At 44.9% G+C, this 22,749-nt stretch overlaps 1 protein-coding gene across 1 annotated transcript in view; it reads left to right on the top strand.

Moving 5' to 3' along the window:
• METTL24 (methyltransferase like 24) overlaps nucleotides 1-22,749 on the top strand; it is a 50,268-nt gene that overhangs the window by 23,736 nt on the left and 3,783 nt on the right. The window contains exons 3-4 of the mRNA XM_075747892.1: nucleotides 1,063-1,202; nucleotides 8,690-8,918. Coding sequence (XP_075604007.1) covers nucleotides 1,063-1,202; nucleotides 8,690-8,918 — 369 coding nt within the window. The remainder of the gene's footprint in view (nucleotides 1-1,062; nucleotides 1,203-8,689; nucleotides 8,919-22,749) is intronic.

Below are 22,749 nucleotides of genomic sequence, written 5' to 3'. Positions count from 1 at the left end.
GCTGACCCAAGCTGCTGGGTGACCAGGCAGAGCTGGTGCTGCAGGCAGGGGCTCCTCTGTAGGGTGTCACTCATAGAGCTGTGGCTTCCTCGCCTTAATCACCGCTATGTTTCAGCTGTTGCAGGCTGCTGCTCAGGGTGGTGAGGCACTGGCACAGGTTGCCCAGAGAGGTTGTGGAGGCTCCATCCCTGGAAGTGTTCAAGGCCGGGTTGGATGAGGCTTTGGGCAACGTGGTCTAGTGGAGGGTGTCCCTGCCCGCAGCAGGGGGGTTGGAACTAGATGGTCTTTAAGATCCCTTCCAGCCCAAAGCATTCTGTGATTCTATGACTTCACCCTTCCATCAAGTCATTTTTGACACTTCCAGATTTCTGATGAATCCAGCCCTTTTTAGTCCTTGCTTTCTTGGTCTTTACAAGGACTTACAGCATTCCTCCCTGCAGGGTCTCTCTTCTCCTTTTGCAGTGTTTTTATCCTGGCTTTAGACTCATGACTAAGCCAGTACAGCGTAGGCACACATGCTACGATTCCTCTGTTCAGTTAAGCACTTTCTTGAATCCCTTTGTTGGTGGAGAGAGGATGTGTTGGGTTAATGATTAAATCCCTTCTGGAACTGAGATCCATGACACTCTAGATAAGGTATACAGTGTACATTGCAGTGACACTGCAACTTGTGATTACAAGCTTGAATCATGACATGATTTTAACATTATTCAGAATGCAGAATCCACTCCAGGGTTTGAAAAGAAAGAAAATAAACATTTTAATGCCGAAATAACTTGTTCTCAGGAAAATTGATTTTTGCATATAGTACTAATGCTTAATTATTTGCTTTTCAAACTGTGTTGCTCTCTGAGGGATTATGTAAGCCTCAGATTTCACCAAGCAGAACAGACGAACAAGGAAAAAAAAATTGTCAGATCTCCATAGCTGTGGATCAGATTGACAATCAGATTTAAATGAAACCAATTAACTTTCTTCTTCTTTCCCCTCTTTCCCCAGAAGGCAAATTAAAAACAAATTAAAAGTCATGTCTTAAAATGAAACATCCTTTGATTTCAACAGATTTCATGCGAAAACATGAACCTGAACAGCCTGAGAGGGTACTCTGAAACCGCGAAGAAGCCCTGGTCAATCTGTCTTGACGAGAGGTTTAGCCTCATTCATCAGATCAGAAGCAAGCAATGCCGTCTCTATTCCCTTGGGTAAGTGCTCTCTTTGAAAGACAGCAAATTCTTTCATGACACCCAGCTTCAAAAAGCCCTATAAATGCAACACAGGCTGCAACAAGGTTTGTCTTTTTAAATACAGGTTTTGTTTGGACGTGTTTGTTACGTGTTGATGTGCTTCTGTAAACTCTGTTTTTAGGGAAAAAACATTCTCCATGAGGGTCTTTGTTTTCCTTCACTTTTCTAATATCAGTATGAAAACAAATTGCTTAATGGGGAGTAGCGAGTGATAGTTCACACAGAAGATGGAAATTAATGAGATAAACTGAGACGCATACAGCATCTTCCCTGAGCTGAAATGCCTTGCATAATTGCCAGGTACTTCAGCGGCATTACTTACAAAACTTCATTAACTACCCCTGGGACAAAATAGTACATTTCCATATGAGAGTGTGTTTGCTAAGCACTTTGGGGTGACATGTGCCAAAGCGATAATAAGAAAGGCAGTTGCAGCTTTATTTTAAAATGTTTGTAGTGTTTATGATGTTTACAGCACTTGAGATTGAAGTTTTCGCTCTTCATAGAACAAGTGCTTTCACAGGTAGTAAACCCACAATTGCACCCTGTTTCCCAGCTAATAAAACGCTGCTTCCGGGAGGACAAGGGAGGTCAGTTCTCAGAGTTCATCAGACCACCAGCCTCTTGCATCACCCATCAGCGCAGAGGTGCATTAGGAGAATGATCTCTGGGATCTGGAGCTCGTTTTACACCGATCACCACATGGCTGCTGCCTAATAAGACTGTCTTTGCTGTCCTGGGAGCCAGTTTTAGGTTAGGGGTATATTGAAAGGCTTCATCTCCCTGCAGTTTATGTCTGTGACTTTGCTGCTGCAGGTGTAGAAATGGTGGATAGCAAGGAGCTGTGTCTGGGTGGCATTTCTCACCGATTAGCACAGGACAGTTAACACCAGCAATTAACATAAAGTGGATACAGAGTGCACTGCGGTCAAAAGGAGTATTTTCTGTTTATTCGGGTGGGCTTGTATTTGGCTTGAGCTTATATTGAGCTGTAAGGACCAAACTCCTCAGATGAGGGGCTCTCAGTCTTGCTGAGCTGCACTGCTCTGTGGCAGAACACCAATAACATGCCCCTTAGAGAACAAGTCACATCTATGGAGAGCAAACTCCTCTCGACTACTGTTGAGACTATTTTCTGAATGTACCTCACAATCTATTTCAAATGGTACTTACTGGTTTTAGTGTAAGATACAGGTTCACATGATTTTTTTGCTCAGTTTTGCACATTCCTGTGAAAGTTAGGAGAGATGCTGTATTATCCCACGCTTAGGTCCAGATTACTTGCTCAACTGTAGTACTGGCTCATTGCCTGAAGCTCCTTCTAGTAGTCAGTTGGGAGAGGCAGGCGCATTTAGGTCGAAAATCAGCTTAGCTAAATAACCTTCTGGACGTAAGTATAGAATCATAGAATGGTTTGGGTTGGAAGGGACCTCAAAGATCATCTAGTTCCAACCCCCCTGCCATGGGCAGGGACACCCTCCACTAGACCACATTGCCCAAAGCCTCATCCAGCCTGGCCTTGAACACTTCCAGGGAGGGGGCATCCACAACCTTTCTGGGCAACCTGTTCCAGTACCTCACCATTCTAACAGTAAAGAATTTCTTTCTAACATCTAATCTAAATCTACCCTCCTTCAGCTTGAACCCATTACCCCTTGTCCTGTCACTACACTCCCTGATAAACAGTCCCTCCCCAGCTTTCCTGTAGGCCCCCTTCAGAAACTGGTAAGCTACAATTAGATCTCCCCGGAGCTGCCTTTTCTCCAAGCTGAACAACCCCAACTCTTTCAGCCTGTCCTCATAGGAGAGGTGCTCCATCCCTCCAATCAGCCTCATGGCCCTCCTCTGGACTCGCTCCAACAGCTCAATGTCTCTCCTGTACTGGGGACCCCAGAGCAGGACGCAGCACTCCAGGTGGGGTCTCACGAGAGCAGAGTAGAGGGGCAGGATCACCTCCCTTGTCCTGCTGGTCACACCTCTCTTGATGCAGCCCAGGACACGGTTGGCTTTCTGGGCTGCAAGCGTACACTGCTGGCTCATGTTGAGCTTCTCATCAGTCAATACCCCCAAGTCCTTCTCCTTAGGGCTGCTTTCAATCCATTCCTTGCCCAGCCTATAGTTGTGCTTGGGATTGCGCCAACCCACGTGCAGGACCTTGCACTTGGCCTTGTTGAACTTCATGCGGTTCGCACGGGCCCACCTCTCCAGCCTGTCAGGGTCCCTCTGGATGGCATCCCTTCCCTCCAGCGTGTCGACCACCCCACACAGCTTGGTGTCGTCGGCAAACTTGCTGAGGGTGCACTCAATCCCACTGTCCATGTCGCCGACAAAGATGTTGAACAGTGCCAGTCCCAGACCGACCCCTGAGGAACACCACTCGTCAGTGTTCTCCACTTGGACATTGAGCCGTTGACCACAACTCTTTGAGTGCGACCATCCAGCCAATTCCTTATCTACCGAGTGGTCCATCCCTCGAATCCATGTCTCTCCAATTTAGAGACAAGGATGTCGTGTGGGACAGTGTCAAATGCTTTGCAGAAGTCCAGGTAGATGATGTCTGTCACTCTTCCCTTGTCCACCAACGCTGTAACCCCGTCATAGAAGGCCACCAAGTTTGTCGGGTACGATTTGCCCTTAGTGAAGCCGTGTTGGCTGTCCCCAATCACCTCCTTATTTTCCATGTGCCTGAGCATAGTCTCCAGGAGGGTTTGCTCCATAATCTTGCCAGGCACGGAGGTGAGACTGAGCGGCCTGTAGTTCCCTGGGTCTTCCTTTTTTCCCTTCTTAAAAATGAGGGTTATGTTCCCCCTCTTCCAGTCGGTGGGAACTTCGCCAGACTGCCAGGACTTCTCAAATATGATGGCGAGTGGCCTGGCCACTTCATCCGCCAGTTCCGTCAAGACCCGTGGATGCATCTCATCAGGTCCTATGGCCTTGTGCACCTTCATGTTCCTTAGATATTCTCGAACCTGATCTTCTCCTGCAGAGGGCGGTTCTGCATTCTCCCAGTCCCTGCCTTCTGTGTCCTGGGCAGTGTGGCTCAAGCATTTGCCAGTGAAGACTGAGGCAAGGAAGTCGTTGAGTACCTCAGCCATCTCCATATCCTGGGTAACCAGGTCACCCGTTTCATTCCGGAGGGGACCCCCATTTTCCCTCATGCTCCTTTTATCACTAACGTACCTATAGAAGCTTTTCTTGTTGTCCTTGACATCCTTGGCCAGACTAATTTCTGTCAGGGCTTTGGCTTTCCTAACCTGCTCCCTGGCTGCTCGGACAGTTTCTCTGTATTCTTCCCAGGTTACCTGCCCTTGCTTCCACCCTCTGTAGGCTTCCTTTTTTGCCTGACTTTGCCCAGGAGCTCCTTGTTCATCCATGGGGGCCTCTTGGTGGATTTGCTTGACTTCCTCTTTGTTGGGATGCATCGCCTCTGAGCTTGGATATTGGTGACCCTTGAATATTAGCCAGCTGTCTTGGGCCCCTCTTCCTTCCAGGGCTTTGTCCCATGGTATTTACCAAGCAGATCCCTGAAGAGGCCAAAGTCAGCTCTCCTGAAGTCCAGGGTAGCGAGCTTGCTGAGTGCTCTCCTCACTGCCCTGAGGATCCTGATGCTTTCCTTTGATTATAGAGGAAGTCTCTGATAGCATGCCTGCTAATTTTAGGTGTCGTCGCAAAGTACTCAAAGTTCAGTGGTGTTTTTATTGAATTGGCCAGTAAACACAATGCAGAGTTGATTTCATCTGTGCTAGGAAATGCAGATTTCGCACGAAGATAATTTGCTGATGGTTTTGAACAAATCTGAGCTAGTGTATGTATACCAGTGCTTTGTGTGTGGTGCTCTTTTGGGTATAGTACAGATTTTCAGTACTGATGGAACAGCAAAGCTTAGCAGAGATTGAAATTGATGTAGGCTCTCCCATCAATCATCAGATACACATGTGCAGTAAATACCCAACCATAATGCATCTCATGAAACAGCTAAAAAATAAGAGAGAAATATTTGAGGTAAAGGAGGAACAGTCTTTAGTGCTCCAGATTCCTTCTGCAGCCTTTGGAGCTTGTTAGTGCATAATTCTTCTGTCAGACCCGCTTCGTTTAGCTTATGACAGGCAGAAAAGTAATTTTGTTCTGAGTAAGACAACATTCCCCTTTAAACATTTCTGTTATCATCTCATGCAGTTCATAAAGAGCAAAGGGGGAACCGCTGCTTCCAATGAAGAACATTCTCTGTGGAGAGGATGGATGGAGGACAAATGTCAAAGTTCAGTGTGAGGATTACTGGGAATCTTGAATTAAATCCATATATCATTAAAAATGGAACAAAACATGCTGCTCAGGCTTTGCCTTCTCAAGTGCTATAGAAGAGGTTACAAGCAGTGTCTGAATTGCCTGGAGATCTTTTTAGATTAGTATTAGTTGCTTCCACTACTGGGAGGCAACAATATTTTTGCTTGGGGGACAGGATTTCCCAGTATGATACGTAATTGCAATATGCATTAGTGAGCTCTAGTTGTTAGTGCTAAATCTGCTTAGATTAAGCTAAGTTTGTTACAAACACCGCAGGCAGGCACTCAAGCTGGGATAATATAAATGAATAGGATTTCAGAAATTTACCAGTTGAGATTTAAAGAGTCTCGCCACAACACTGTGTGGAAGCTCTTTCAGGTGGATCTTAAAGTGATGGGGCTTTAGGATCCGGGCAGGGGATGTGTCTTTTTTCTCCAGCTGCAGAACTCAGTTACCTTCCTTGGAGAAAGAAGGGGCGGGGGAACACAGGAAGGGAAAGCTGGACCTTGACATGGGTGTTTTCAGCCCTGTCCTGTGGTCCCTGTGGGAGCTGGAGTACCTACAGCTATCAGGCTGGATCAGCTACAGGTATCCACTAGAGCTGTGCTGGAGGAGACAAAGCAGCTTTTGTGCCACCTGCGTGGTCGCTGCGCTCCAGGATGACGAGGGGGGCCAGCGCCGATGCTCCGTTCAGAGCAAGCTGCAGCACAGTGTTTACTCCGAGTGCGAGGCTCTGTGTACCAGTGACCCTCCAAAAACCCTGGGAGCAGAGGACAGCCAAGGGACGCTGCTCCCTGCTGTGCTGCGCTCTGTCCTGGCTCAGCGACCCTGCCCTGCTGCCGGCGGGGAGCAGTGCCAGTGAGCTCTTCCTTTCGGCAAGGAGAACCCCTCCGCAGGGTGCTGTTCCTGCTGCTGTGAAAGCCCACCTCTACCCCCGCTGCGGGGGTCTGTGTGTGACTGCCAACTCTGTAACCGAGCTCTCTTTGCAGTAAAAATAGGTCCGTGTCTTTAGCATTTTTTATTTTGCTGTTGCTGGAGGCAGCTCCTTCCTGATGGTGGGGAAGGGCCTCTCTAATCTTCCGTGACCTCCACACCTTTCTTTTAAAATCTTGGCCCCTTTCTAAGAAAGACAAAATCTTTCTTAGGAGACCTCATTTGTTTACCTTTTTTGTGCTGCATTATCCCTTAGCATGATCACAAGTAAGCCTGGAGTTTTTCAAACCTGTTATTTTGAAGATGACCACATTTTCTTTCCTAAATATTTGTTGTTGATTAGATCTCTCTTCAGGCATAAATTAGAGCTGTTAGCCAGAGTGCCAGGAGGTATATCAGCACCTTCTGCACCTTCATCTATATTTTTTTATTCCTGTTTTTCACCACTGTGAACCTCCCTTTGCAGTCCTCACGAGTAGCGATCTGTTTGGAGTCAGCCTGAGGTTTGTCTGCATCAAAAGCATCTGGCCCTCTGGATTGTACCAGCTGGTACTATTGGAAGTGTGTCACGGATGCATGTGTCCGTCGGTTGCTGGTAGGCTCATCATTCTAACACTGTAACTGTCCCCAACAATTCACGTTTTGTTCATTTTTAGCCAGCTTCTCATTCCTAAGGGATTACACTGGTCTTTGTTCATCAGTGTCCCTTCTGTGGAAAGCTGTATGCAAACAAATATGTCAATTCACTTCGTTAACTTCTGAACTTTTTTCCTAATATGTGTTGAATGTATTAAAAGAAAACTCCTCTCTTTTCCTCCTACACATCTGTACGGGCTTGAATCGCATGAAATAGAGTGGTCCTGAAAAGTATGCTGGGCTGTTCTTGCAATCCCTGTCTCCTCCTACTTTCCTAGGATACCTGAAGGGGAAGATGGTTGAGGGGAAAACCTTCTAACAGGGCATCGTCGCACTGTGCTTAGCCAGCATTACAGCAAGCGTGATACCGTACTGGTAATGTCCAAAACATATGCTCTTCCAAACATTGTTTCAGGAGTTGGATTCATTTTAGTGTACCAGTATGTCATCTAAAATATTTAGTGCTGGTTTAATGTCATATCATAGTGTAACACGATGTAAAACTTACCACCTTTTACATCTTGATGCGAATAGCCAGAATTACTTCAGGTTCACACCATTTTAAAAAATATGTGTCTAAGGATAATTGTGGTGTAGTATAGCAGGTGCTCTGACAGTACAGCTAAGAGTACTGCCCTGTAATGGTTTCTCTATGATAAATAAAAGATATTCTCAATTAGTACAACTGGTTGAAGCACTGGTTTAAAAACCTCTTGTGAAGGGATTATTTTTAAATTTGCTTTTTTATCTGTGTCTTCCCGTGCACAGAGAAAGCGAGGCATTTGGTTCTTGCATCTTGTCCCTATTGGTGGCCATTGTGGCTCATCTTTGTAACACCAGATTATAGACATGGTGGGAAATATGCCTGATTTTTACAAAACAGTATTGTATACATCTTAAATCTGTTGGTCTTCTGCTTATGTCTTGGTTACTGGAAGTTTGTGCAGTGGGGACTAAGGAATGCATTATGATCTTGTCAAGAAAAAGCAAATTGAAAATATAAATGTATGTAAATATAAAATATAAATAGAGGAATAATGACAGCACGAAGCTTTTAATGTGTAATTTACTTTCTTATAAATGATGTCAACTTCTGAATTAAGGAAAAAGCTCTTTGGGAAGGTTAAAAGTGGTTTAGTTCTTGCCCTGAAATGAGCGCTTCATTCTAATTGTATGCAGTATATTGCATTCAGCTTGAATTTTCTGGTGGGGTTAGTTCATCCAAACTACTCCAGTAGTTTCATTCTATAAATGAAAATTTCATTAAAAGTTTCTTAAGGTCGATTATGAGTGTGACATTGAGGAAAAACATGTGTTCCTTTAATTTTCCTTTATCTAACTACTTATTCCAAATCTTCAGCAGGTATTACTGTGGATCCTTAGCTTTATTTCTGTTTATCTCGTCACAATTAGGGTTAGATTGTGCTCAGTGCTGTGAATATATCCCAAGAAGGAGTATAACAGCTCCTCTACTTTGCTGCAGAAACAAATGTGTTGGATTTTACATTCTTTTAAAATGAATCCTCTGAATATCCTACTCACAAATAGTTCTTTTAGAAGTATTGATAGTTATGTCTTTTTTTGTTTTGCAGGCTGGGCAATGATGACAACCAGTTTGAGATCAGCATGGCCAACAGTGGATGCGAGGTGCATCGCTTTGACCCCAGCATCAAGTCAGCACACATTCAGGAGGGTCGGCACCTCTGGTATCATCGCTTGTCCATTGACTGGAGGGATCCCAATCCGGCCATTGCTGCTCATAAACTTCACAGCAACACGAAGAAGCTGGGCACAATATTGAATGAATTCGGACATCAGAAGGTAAGGACTCAGGGGTCGGGTTTCTGGCTGCAGGATTAGGATTTGGGAAAGCTGCAGAGCTTCCTCCTTGCTGTCTCAGGAGCTCGGGCACTTTCCTAGGTTATCTCCTGACAGTAGGTCTTTCTTCAGAAATACTGGTAATGCATTTCTTGTAGGAGTGCCTGGTCTGTCTTGCTTTTTCTGTGTGCTTATAACAGCCACTTTGATTTTAAATCGCTAGCCATACACTACTTTTCTCCTCCTCCTTTCCTTTTCACTTCAACTAGCTGGTGACATTGGGTGCTAGTATTTTTAGTCCTGTGGAAGTTGGGGTCATTGGCTGAGTATGAGTGCTAAACTACTCATTCTGCCAAGTTTATAAAGACAAAAAAATATTTGCAACAATAATTAGAAAAGAAGAGGTAATGGATGGTTGTTTACATTTTGAAGGTCACTGGTCCTAATTACAGTCATCAACAACAAAAACATCCTGTTTTGGAATTGGCAGCAGTCTGTGGGTTTTTTTAACATTTCCCAGTTTGTTTTCAAGGAGCTGTAAAGACATCAGAAATCTTCCAAGTCTCAAATAACTGTTGCCAGAATACATTTGAGGAAGTTCCTTAAGTTGCTTTTAAGAGAGTTTTTCCCTCAGAAGATATAAAAGCATGAATTCAAATGCTAATATACTTCATTGCCTGCAGCTAGTTCTGCTTGTCTTTGTCTTTTAAGAAATAGGCAGCCTGAGCTAAGTAAGAGCTTTTCGGTAAGATTTACAAAGCAAGCAGTGCAATGTTGGTTTGTTATTATAAAATGCAAGATGTCCTTTTCAGTTCATTTCTTGCTTTTCTATAGTATTTTCTTTTGGTTCAGCTCTACTGATTGGACCATTTTGAAGATACGAGCAGAAAAAAAAGAAGCTTTTTCCTACTTCTTAGTCATACTGTAACTATACTAGACTGTGCCATTAGTGAAACATCTGGAGAGATGGCTTTCCTTTGACGTGTGCCTTACATTGATTGTTTTGATTTTAGAAGAATTAGTCACAGAGCAAATGATTAATGACCTGATCCAGAAAAAGCACATGAGTCTTGTGACATGCCAGACCTGTTGAGAACAGTTGGTTCTCAGGTTAGCATGGTACTATGGAGTGATTGCAAGACCTGTGAATGAGAAGGGTGTAGGTAGGAATTCTGAGTATAAAACTTGCTGGGCAAAAATTATCTTACATGAGAGCAGCCGGCTGGAGGGCGGCCAAGGAACATAATGCACATGTAACACATGCAATCAGGCTTTTCTCTAGCTGTATACACATGGCATAGGATTTGGTTAACTGTGTTGGTGCATTATGAACAGTGTATACAGCCTCGTACTCTATTACTGTTCAGGTACCTCCCCTGTGCAAAACTGTGGCACTAGTGAAGTCAGGAGCTAACAGGATAAGGCTGTTATACAGTTGCAATCTTCTGTTACTTCGTATTTGTGAAATACTTGAATGGGCTGACCCTCCTTACGTTGTTGTGTTTAGTTTTTCTTTAATTTGGAAGGCAGCCTGAGAAGTTATATGTTGCATAAAGACACTGATAAGCTCCAAGTTATGAAAAGAACATCAAAGTAAATAGTGTGACATTCAGGTTTTCATTCTTCCGGTGAATGTGAGTGGAATGTTCCCTTGACTGAATAAATAAGTTAATTCAAAACAGTTTCACAGAATATTTTCCAAAGCACTTTTTTCAATTAGAAAGTTAAAACATGCTCTTCGTCCCATTCTTTTTAATTTTAACAATCCTTCCGCCTACCCTCAAAGTCCTTCTGTTCCCACTTCAAGGCAGGAATTCCAGGCAGCTGCATTTGAAGTTAATGACTCGTTTTCTCCTTGCTTTTAGTCTTTAAGATTTGGGACTTGATCCAAGACCCTCCAAGTGATTGAGACTGTTTCCACTGACATCAGGGACTTTGGATCAGGCTGATGAAGAAAGGATAGACAAGGCCTCCTGGAGTTCTTGTCCGTTGTAGCCTTGAAAAGAAAACATGCAATTTGGGGGTTTTGTGTGCAAAAGCATCAAAGAACTTGGATGGGCTCGTTTGCACTCTGAGAGCGTACCTACTATTCTGCAGTCAGTACTGGGACCTCATCCACAGAAAGGGAAAGCCATCCTGATATTACGGCAAGAAGTACAAACAGGGTTTTGGTGTTAGAGTGGATTTGAGGAAAGATTAAAGGAACTTAATCTTTCTAATTGGCTATGTAGCATAACAGTCCTCAGTTCTCTGGGGAGCGTCAATAGCCTGGAGGTAGAGGACTTATCTAGTACTGTATTAGAATGAGACTGACAAAGGAAGCATGTAGTCAAGAGTATTTTGGGGAACCATTAGAGTGTGAAATCTTTTAAGCCCTGGAATAATCTCTAAAGGATGTTATAAGAGTCCTATTTCCTGGTACACAAATCTAAACTGAAAATTTACTGGTGCATCTTCTGAGAAGAGCAGTATTTTATCAGCCACAGGAAATGATAAAGATGTAAAAATTCATTTTGCTCATCTTCCCTCCCTCTCCCCCAATTTTTTTTCTGAACACGCACACTCTGTAGCGCTGCTGATGAGCAGTGGAAAAAAGGGAGAAAGCCACTGAATGCAGGTGATTTTTTTTTTTTTTCCTTATTGCAGTGGACTTCAACTTTGTGAAAGCTTTCAGTTTCGTATTCTCTAACTACAGGATGCTACAGTGCTGGTGTTCCCCGTGGATTTGTGATAGCTGAATGGGGAACTTCCTTCACACAGAGTAGCTGGACAATTCAAGTCAGAAGGGATCTTGAGAGGCCTGTAGTTCAATCTCCTGCTCAAAGCAAGGCCAGCTGTGAAGTCAGACCAGGTTGTTCAAGGCTTTATCCACTCTGGTCTTGAAAACCACTGAGTTTTTCCAAAATGGAGATTGCACAACTTCTTTGGGCCAGTTGTTGCCCTGACTGTCCTCATTGTGAAAAAGTTTCTCCTTATATCCAGTCTGAAAGCCCCCAATTTCAATTTATGCCTGATATCTCTTGTCCTACTTCTAGGTACTGCTGAAGAGCCTGTCTCCACTGTCTTGATGACCTCTTCATAGGCTCTACAGGCTGATGTTAGCACCCTGCCCCCACCCAAGCCATCTCCTACCTAAGTTGAACAAACCCCATTCCCCCAGCCTCTCCTTGCAGGGCAAGTGTTCCAGTCCCAACCATCGTGGTGGCTCCCAGCTGAATTCACCGCAGTTTATCATTGCCTGTCTTGTGTTGTGGGGACCAAAACTGGATGTAGTATCTTGATGCACTCTCACAAGTACTGAGTACAGGGAGATAATCACACCCCTTGGTCTACGGGCCATGCTCCTGCTCATACATCCTGGGATGCTGATGGCCGCCTTTGCACCATGACCCCCAGGACCTTTCTGCAGAGCTGCTCCCCAGCCAGGCAGGCAGTTCCCAGCTTGTATCATTGCAGGGGGTCCTTCCTCACCAGGTGCAGGACTTGGTGTTTGTCCTTGTTGAATTTCATCAGGTTGGCCCATCCCTCCAGCCTGTCTGGGTCCCTCTGGATGGTAGATCTGCCTTTGAGTGTTTGTATTGACTGGTCCCACCAATTTGGTGTCATCTGCAAACATGACAAGAGTGTCATCTAACACCTCCTCTAGGTAAGTGATAAAGGTGTTAAACAGGAGGAATCCTAGTATAGACTCTGTGGCACTCTACTTGTAACTGACCTCCAGGTAGAGTACAACCCATTGACCACTGCCCTCTGAGCCCAACCACCCAGCTGGTTTCTTAATTATGTGGTTGTCTGTTCATCCAGACTGTAACATCTTGACTTCGATACAAGACTACTGTGGGAGACAGTGTCAAATATATATCCCAGTGATCTTCCAGACTAGTCACAGCTGGTTCCATGGTCTTGCAAGGGGGTCATCAGTCTGAATTTCAGTTAGAAAGGGGCCGATTCAGCTGTCTAACTAAACCATTCACCTAGTCCCAGCATAGATTTGTGTTGTGTGTGGTATCAGTGTCCTCCTCAGAAGGTTGCTATGTTCCGCGTAGCCCAGATTTTAGTATGCAATAAAACTAAAAGGGGAAGACGATATTGAAATGCAAGTTCCCTCCCCCCCACTCCAACATTATCCCCTCTACGAAAAGTCCTAACCCTTCACCAGAAATTCAAACCAACCTACTACATATATTATGTATTCCAAAGGTTATGCTATAAAGCAAAATTAAAAACCTTTGACAGAAAGGCCCTGAGCAGCAGAAGCAAGCAAAAGTTCATTCTGTCCTGAACGGGCATGCATGAGTAAATCATGCATTTCACACATGCAAACTCTTACTTCAGTAGTAGTTTTCCTCTTTCTGGAGCTCTGTAGGACAAATCTCATGTGATGCCATCAGTAAGCACTGTGAATTTTCATTCCTTGGCAGTATAGCTCAGCAGTGGATGAGATGGCTTCTTGGAAAACAAATTAAGCTGGAAAGGAGAATCTGAGAATGCAAAGCGAAACTTTCATTTAATCAGGAAATACTCATAGGTGTAACTTTCAGGGGATAGCAGAGTTGTGTTCAACTCCTGCCATTCAAGTCATTATGAACAAATTGTTTAACAGACCAAACTGTGTCATTGTTTATTATGAAAATAAACACAAAGCAATCTTTTAAGTCCTGTTTTTGATTTGAAGGCTTTAATTTACACTGGCTCTTCATGAAGATTTTTTTTGATGACAACCTGGTTAACAAGTGTCCACTTCATTTTATTGAACAGGCTCAGATTTAGGATTTCAAAAGGAAAACCCTCCTTATTTTCACCTGTTATTTAATACTTGACACAACTTCAAAACACCACACCCTGAAGCCATTTTCATTAATAACCTCATGTCCTCCAAGGCAAGTAATTTATCACTTGCTCCTCTCCTAAACCAGATCCTACAGAGTCTATTTCATGCTGCACTTTCAGTTTTGTGAAGACTGGCATGAAAGAGGAAAGATTAAAGAAAATTGATTTACCATTTTGGTTTAAAATCAGCTCTGATGGCAGGGCACAATTAAATATAAAATGAAAGCCCAGGGAAAACTGTATAGCAACTTAGTTGTGCATGGAGATTTGATTAACAAAACAAAAATTAACTCTCCAGGTTGGGAAAAGCCTACCTTTGAGTTCTGGAGCAACCAAATCCATGCAATTACTCTTTACTATGTGTTCCTCAGGACTGCAGGGGCCAGAATAGTCTTTTGAATTCTTGACCCTGCCTCTGACCTAGCCAAAATCACTTAACTTTGATTATCCCTTGCAAGGGTAGACTTAGGTATCGCACAAGGAGCCTGGGGGTTAGTTAGTGTTATGTTCGCTAAGAGGCTGCTGCGCCCAAGTTCAAAGACTGGATGCCACCGGTGTTTATAAAACTCCTTGACTGCCATCCCAACTAACCAGAGGTCCTCAGTACCTGCCGATGAGCGCCTGCAGACCGGTCTCTGTCCTGATGTGGAAGCCTGAGCTCAGGATGAGAAGGCAGGAGCTCAGAAGCCCAGGAGCTCTTGCAGGGAGGTGAGTCCTTGTCACCCTTGCTGCTGCAGCTGGGGAACAGCCCCCCTCACCTTGCTGGAGTGGGAGGCACAAGTTCAGATCTGCACTCTGCTCCATTTGACTTGGTGTCAAAAAGACCAGATGAGACCAGATCTCTCGAATCGCTGCATCATACAAATCCTTAAGTAAATGTTTGGAGTTCTGTCTTGAAAGGGCTTAATTTTTTCTTTGCTTTATTATGCTTATTTAGGGCTTTTCCAGAATCTCAGTTCTAGAGAGAAAAACCCCACCCTTCATCTGATTTTTAGCCTCATTATTTTCACATCCAAGTTTTCCTGTGTAATCACTGGTCTTCAGGCTTAAGTGGCCATTTTTCTGCAGCTGTTATTTACCACCCAGATATATTTGTACCATCCAGATATAGTTGTGAAGAACAGCCTTTGCTTTGGTAGGGTTATCATACTGGCCTCTCTAAGTCTCCTCTGACACGAGAGATCCTGTATTTCCCGTCACATCTTCTTAGTGCAGCTGGAGCATCAGCACTCAGTACGATTCAGAAGTCCCAGTGGGGTCTCTGCTAGGGCTCAGGCTGTGACTGCCTTATTCCCCTTCCTCCCCTGGAAATGTCTGCACTGCTACCGCTTGTCATCTCATTTGCTTTTATGTGGACGCATCAGACTGGCTCTTTGTTTCATCAGTTTCTGCATGGTGCAGTAGAAAGAATTTTGTCCCAGAACACTGATTTTATTTTTTTTAAAGTCCTGGCCTATTTATAGGAGTAACTCTTCACAGTAAAGTCCCATGTTAGCACTGGACCCTTTTGCAACAGGCAGATGTAATACCGTGGCTGTAAGAGCTTATAGTCAAAATAAATTACCTGCCAGGGGATGGAGGAGCATGGAACTCACCTCCATTAACTTAAATTTCTACATTTGAGGTAGCTGTTGAAGTCCTCATAAACTCAAGGGAAACCATTAAGTTCCAGTTTATCTCACTCAAGGGCAGATGTTTAAAACAGGCTGGATGATGTGACCTGCGCTTCTCAAATTGCCCTTCATAACTTCCTGTTCTTCTCTGTGGTCTATAAAGGGAGCTTGGGCAACTGGTTTGGGTTTAGATGTCTAAGGCTGGGTGAGATGCATCCCATCTTGAGTGACTTGCCCACAGACTCAGCTCTGTGCTCAGCATCTGTTTGTGCGAGATGCTGTCTGTGCTCAGCATCTGTCTGACAAGTCCTGAGATCAGGACTTCAAAGTTCTGCAAACCTGTCTCACATGCCTGATTTCTCCATGCTGGCTGTGCTGAAAGGAAGAGTGCCAGAGATAATAACATTGGGCAAGCTAGCCAGAAAATGTAAAGTAATTTTTTTTTTTTTTTAAGTCATCCCATTAGGGCAGAAGCTTAGAGTGCTGGAGAGCATGTTATTCTACAATAAGCATCTGCCTCTAGCTCTGTAATTTGATTTATGAGTTCTTGCGAGACTTATTGCCCGTAACACACGCATCCAGTCCCTTTGAGGTTATGTTTCTACATGCTAGGCCAAATTCATTCTCTGTGTAACGTGACTGATTCCCTTGGAGTTACAGCAGAGCTGCAGTTTAAGCACTACCTGTTGCCCTGTGCAAACCATTTGTTTAAGGGTGCTTCAGTGAGTTGGCGAATTTTACTCCATTTGCTGAAAAGGGACAATCAAACTGGTGCAGATGGAAATGCCGCCTTCTGTAACCTTGTAATGGTTGCCCCTGAGTAATCTACAAGCTCCTGACACACAGTGTTTCTTTCCTGGATGTATATATATTTTTAATTATAGTGATAATGAAATTAAGGTGGTAATTGCTCTGTATTTGCTTAGTCAGCTGAGGCTGCTGCTGCGTGAAGTATTTTAATTGTAACTAGATTGAAGAGTTTGGCTGCAAGGAGAAAGGGGCTTGACAACCTTGTGTTTCTGGAAGCAAAGATCTTTGGACAGTGATTTACTGCTCACCACCTCTCCCGCTCTCTGTGTCGAATGCAAGGAATGCCTCATACACATTCCTTTACCAGGTTTTCTCTTGGTCCCTTACATCTCCTTTCGTCTCATTTAAATTCTTTCCACCAGGAGCAGTTCTCAAGATACTGTTAAGAATAGTGTGTTTCTCGGGAGCGACCTGAAGGTGCTGTTTAGTATGCACTTGTCAGGCATGGAGCGAAGATCTTTTTAATGATACTGTTGGCTGAATGTGGTGTGATCCATGGCTTTTTCTTCCCGTAGGAAAAGGGCTAGTGCAATGCCTGAATTGTAATGAAAGTATTTCGTTGTTGAAACAGAACTTATGCAGGTCATCTTTAAAAAAAAAAAAAAAAAAGCACTTTCAAAGCCTATTATTGTCTGCTAAAAATTAGAAAGGAAGGAAGATTTTTTTCAGGGTTTTATTTTCTTTTTTTGTTGCCTTTGTTGTGGTTGTTAAGACCCTTCAGAAAAAAAATCAAGTCTTAAAAATCTGCTTTCCCCCAGCTTTACTAGAGGGCTGCACAAGCTGTGTTCAATTCCCAGCGCAGTTTGGTGCACTAATATGCCTTTCCACCTTCTTTTCAACAGCAGCGGCAGCACGACCACTATTTCAGTGTCGAGCAGTTGCATTCATTCAGGAGAGTCACAGCACTTGCTCCAGGCACCGTGGACTCATCATCGGGATGCTGCTGCCCTAAGAAGCCAGTCGCTCCTGGTTCCCTCCTCCCACTGAAACTGGAGCTCTGCAGGAGCCTGGGGAAGCTGCCCTGTTTCACGAGGTGGTCCCAGATGCAGGGCACCTGCTGAGCTCAGACCTGTATTTGTGTTCCCCAGCTCCTGCTTTGTGCTATTAACACCGGCTTAAGCACGGTCATGTGAATCTGTATGATTTTAATTTGGCCAAGGTGCTGAATATCTGCTCAGGGTAACAGTCCATGACATGACACTGGTTTTATTGAAATTGAGAGCAATCTCCTTTCCAGAAGCATCCCGGTCTTTCTCTGCTACCCATCTTTCTCACAGTTTCCAGGGAGTAGTGGACATTAACAAGTTCTTCAGATAAATGCACTATCCAGAGCACTTAGGAGCTCTCTAAAAAAAAAATGTAATTTTTTCCCCCCTACGTTTGTCCCTAGAGGCTCATCCGTCCTCGTGTCACTGTTTACAAATTCTTGTCATTGGAATTAGCCATCTCTTATTCGAATACTTCCACCTTGGTGTCTGGATCCTTTCTGGTCTCAGTTTTGATCTGATAGCTGTTTGGGGTATCCGTCCATTCTCAAAAATACAAAATTGAGAGGTCAAAGCCACAGCAACTCTCCCTTCCCCTTCCCGCTGCCTGTCCCAGATGAAAGCTGATAGTTGTGCAAGTGGTTCAGAGTGTTCCTTATTCACGCTTTCAGGAACGTGCCGCTTTCTTCCTGCCACCGCTGCAAGGAGACAGCAGGGTGGACAAACAGTGACCGCAGAAGAAAGGTAGGTTGACACCTTGGACCAGAAATGGAGTGAAAGGAATAGATCCCCATGAAGTCTTAAAGGACTTTTTTGTGCTGGCTAGTGGCAGATGGGAACCAGTCCTCCACCAGATTCAATTAGAACTACTCAGTTATACTGAGGCCATGTGTTCTCATCCTGCAAGAGATGTCCTTTACGGTGTGGTGAATGTTTTTTGAAGATGGGACTCTGAGTCCTCTCTTCAATTACTTATATTTTGCCGGCCTCTATGGGCATTGTGTTAATAAACAACAGCAAGTCTTGCAGCCAGAACGCTGTTCGCTACGCACAACCATTTTACGGTAGCCTAAGCCCTCTGTCCCTTGCACGTGCACACATGCTCACAGGTCTTGCTCCTCAGAACTTCAGGATAAATTACTGTTTAACTATTTGCCTTCTAATGCAAACCTCCCATGCTGACTGACCCCTTGTCCCCTCGAAATGCATCTGTCATGCTGCTGCTGGCTTTCGCCTTTAGCAAGACCAGGATAACGTGGCCTTACGTAAGCATGGAGCCGGGTCCCTCTGTCCTTCCTTGGTGCTGGGGCAACACAAACAGACTGGAAATATCTGTTCCCCTTTAATGAAGAGACTTGAGGGTCCAGCATACAGCATTTCTTCTTTTGAGTAAACATCCGTTCCCACAGGCATCCAGCAGCGTCTGGCAGAGAAGATCAAAAGAACAGAAATGAAAGGATTTTCTCCCTTTGCGAGGGGAGCGGGCAGCAGGAGGTCTCCTGTGAGATTAGATGGCTGAATGCGCTCATTTGCAAAGCAACTTGTGCACTCGGCCAGGGCTGTGTGCGGAGCGGCTGCGCTTCCAGCCTGGGCTGTTGGTTGCTGGTGGAATAAATGCAATATTTAAAACATCTGTTTGCAGCACGGGCTTTGGCAGGCAGACCTCTTGCTGATGATCAGGCTGATAAATAATTTAAGGTCAGGATTTCTGCAGCTCCCTTGTGGGATTTTTCCCACTTGGGCTATCTAGCCATTGGACCTGGTGAGGGGATATTGTTTTCGTCTTTTTCTGTGCAACAGAAGAGCTGTGCAAACTGAAAAATGTAACATGGTGCATGGTGCAAATAGGAGCAGGGGCATACTGTTTCTGAGCAGGGGTGTGTACTTGTGAGCTGCTGCCACTTTGTGCAAGTGAGGAGGGCACTGTTCGGAGGCTCATGTCCTCACAGTGGCTGTTCACTCTGTTTCTTCTAAGAAAGTATCACTTTGAGTGCTCAGCTTTCCCGTTGCTTGCTCTGGAGACTGGTCCTGGTTTAAAGAGATGGGGAACCAAGATCTATGATGCTCAGGATTTTTGTGAGGGGAAGGTCTTTTCCCTCAGCATTATCTACGTGTAGTGCCGGCTTGGCCCCTGCCGAGGGCTTGTAGGTCCTGTTCTCTGGGTCACTGTATAGGAACCATGGTCTTGCAGGGTAGCGAGCTAGACAAGATGTTAAGCACAATACCTCTAACTTTAAGGACATTATAGCTTAATACTAGCTAAACCCATCAAACCTGTCTGAAAATCAATTCAGGCCGGGGGACATGTATTATTTTATGACCAGAAGATGATTAACGAGTGAGCTGCTGTCTCTGGCTGGTCCAGTGCCCAGCGTGAGTTAAGATGGGAAGATGCCAAGAACTAATCCCACAGCGAAGAAAGATGTTTGTGATGACAGGAAGGCCACAGGTGAAACCCTGCAGCCTCCTGACCAAATGCAGCCAGGGAGAAAGGATTTCAGTCCATGCTGATCTCCTAAGTCAAGTGGCAGTTGTTTGTCCAGATGTTATTTCGTCCTCTGGTAAAGTAGCATTGAAAAGAACCTCCTGCCAGCTAAAAGGCCTCTTCTTGTTCTTTGCCTGTCCACTGCAGTAAGTGACATGGCTTAACTGGGCTGGACTGGAGGAGTCTTTCTGTAATGAGTCTGCAAAGAGAAATTGCTTCCAGATGGAGAGAGTATGTGGGAAACATCTTGGCATCAGAGACCAAGGGAAGAAGTGAGGAATAAAAGTGCCAGGTTGCCCCCACGCCTGGTGGGAGGTAGCTGGGCTCTGTGGCTGTGGGAGGGAGTCACTTGGGGTGACCGTGTGGGTCCTCGCTGGGAGCAGTCCCCCGTGGGACAGCATGGGCGAAATGCTCGTAGTGCTCCAGAGCACTCAGCTGAGATTGATGCCTCCTGCGTGCACTGGGTGGGCTTTCCAGGTGGATACGCTTGTCTGTCTGGGGCCATTACTGCTTCTGGCAAGCTGTTGCTATACTTACAATTGACTGTCAGAGAAAGTTAAATAAGTTTTCTTAATATGATTTGGAAACATTTTCACCAGCTTAAGTGGTAAAAGTAAAATGACTTAATATCCTGCCCCTGCTGTGTAATGCTTTCATGGAAGCACATCACCGAAAAAGGGAGAAAAAAACCCTTTTCTGTCACCCTCAAGGCTGCAGAGGATCAGTGATGGTAGCAGAGGAATGAAGCTCGTCTGCACTCACTGCCGGTTTTCTGTTTCGGTGATGTGTATATTGTATGAGTGACTTCAACTGGACAGTTGCCCTTTACTGTAAGAAAGGCCAAAGACCGTGTAAGCACCCAACTGCACAAACTGGCTTTGTGGCTTTGATGCCTTAAGCAGGTACTTGAAGATGTGCCCGATCTGTCACGTTGGGAGTGAATAATCTCAAATGACACCTTTGTCCCAGAGTCATTTTGAAGTTGGCCATACGGACCATCACAGAGGGGGGTGTAAATGTGAGTAGGAAGGGAGGGAGGTAATTTGAAGGAGAAGTGCTGCTGTTTGGAGCTCTGTATTGCTGACCAGTACTGACTGACTTTTCTCCTGATTCCAGTATCCGCGTTGCTCAGACAATGCCCACAGCAGTCCCAGTCTCCCCGCCGGATGGCTCAGAGAGAGCTGGGATGGTTCTTCCTCCCACCGATCGCGGGGAGCGTGGGGAGAGGCGGTTGCAGCAAGCTGCTGGGAGCATAATTTGCTATTAGGCTACGTGGCATCCTGTCTGCCGTCAATTACAGCCTCGGCTCGGAATAAAAGGGAAAGAAAGGGACTTAACATCCAAGCCGTCGTCTGCTGGTGTGGAGAGGCTGTGGATGCATTTTGAAAAGAAAGAGAGAGACACAAGTATCATGCTGAAAGGTTGCAGATGGGAAAAGAGGGAAGCTACATTTAAAAAAAACACGTTCAAGAACCTGTTTGTTACCTGCTATCAAAATATGAATTAAAGACCTTTTTCTAGAGTTTTGTCTGCTGAAACTAGAGAATTGTACTTAGGTAGAGAGGATAAAAACTGATGCATAAGCAAGCAAAGTTCGTCTTGCTGTACAGCTGATGTGAAAAATAACCCAGTATCAGGGATCCAGACAGAGGGCTATTTCTCACAGCCTCAAATCCCGAGTGCCGCACTGTGGTTCAGGAGGACGGGGTTCTGAGCTCCGCTTCTCTGCTTGAAAGCCACAACCAGCTCTCCTCTCCCTGCTCCCAGCTTACGCCGCAGAGCTGCTCCCACGGAAAGGGAGGGATCCTCGTTACCTGACCTGTACTGCATTTGCTGGTTTTGCCTTTCCTGGTTGCCGCTTCCACGTGCTGAGTTGGTGCTGGAAGTAATACCGCTCAATTGCTTCCTCCAGCTACTCGCTCTCAATTGACTCTTCTCCACAGGGAGCTTTAAATGGTGCCCATGGGGCAGCGCCGAGCCTGAAATCCCCGTTAACCCTGGTATTTCAAAAACGATCAAGGCAAACAGAGCTCTGATCTCTGCTTTAGGAAATGATGCACAGTTGTAACAAGTCATTACCCTAAAAAGAAGAAATGAACCTTCGTACAGTACGTGTTAACCTTCCCTGACTAAAACCCGTTCTTTTTCATCTTATATGCTTGGCTGTGCATGAGGAAAGGCCTATTTTTTTTTTTCTCCAAGTGTAACGTGTACAATGCTGCGGTGCTTTTTCAAGGGAGCTAAACTGAGAACATTTTAAAAATCCACATTTTTTTTACTTTTTTGTGATAACCCCGTTGTTAGTTTGAGGAAGATAAGAGGATTTGTGGAAGATAAGAGGAACCAGCCTTAGTCTGTGAGTGCTTGAAACTGGCAGGCACTCGGCTGCCATCCTTTACCTTCAGGCACTGTACATCTTTGCCCTCCAGGACTTACTACCAGCAGCAGACCCTAGCTGTGCTCCCAGGTGAATTAGAGCTCTGAATTTATAGATTTGTCCGCTAATCCTTTCACTGGCACTTCGAATCAAGGTGTCTGGAAGGTGGAAGTGCATTTCTTATCAGTAGTGCGCTGCTTATCACTGATGGTAAATATCTCCCGAGCAGTCTAATCATCACAAAACTTGCATTTGGTCTTAGCAGGATGCTTGTTATTTGCTCAGATACTCTGACACGAAGCTCTTCTGCTGTATATTTTACCCTATCCATGGGATCAAATGGAGACTCTGGGCTGAGATGGACGCCTTGCCTGGAAGGCAGTCACAAAATTCATGGGTAGAGACAGGTACCTTCCTCCCTCCACGTCTGTGAGGCAACAGAGAGCCTCTGGGTTGTGCGTGCAGCACATCCCCACCAGCCTTGTGTATCTTTCCTGGTTGTTTCAGTATGTGTTTAAGCAGTTATTGTGGTAACTTGTTTTATCCTACCAAAACATTGGTTAGCAGCCACTTTTCAGATCAATTTTGCAAATACAGCGCAGAGCGTGCAGAGTGCCTGCTGAGCAGCCAGAGAGGCACTTAGCGTCACAAGGGGAAAACAAACAAACCTGGCTGATGACTGGAAACATTACCATGGGAAAAAAAGATGTCCTACTGTTGTATAAAGCAAGAT

Source organism: Balearica regulorum, chromosome 3, assembly GCF_011004875.1.
Source record: "Balearica regulorum gibbericeps isolate bBalReg1 chromosome 3, bBalReg1.pri, whole genome shotgun sequence".
In the NCBI taxonomy this organism is placed as follows: Eukaryota; Metazoa; Chordata; class Aves; order Gruiformes; family Gruidae; genus Balearica; species Balearica regulorum.
This window is presented reverse-complemented; position numbering and strand designations above follow the sequence as displayed.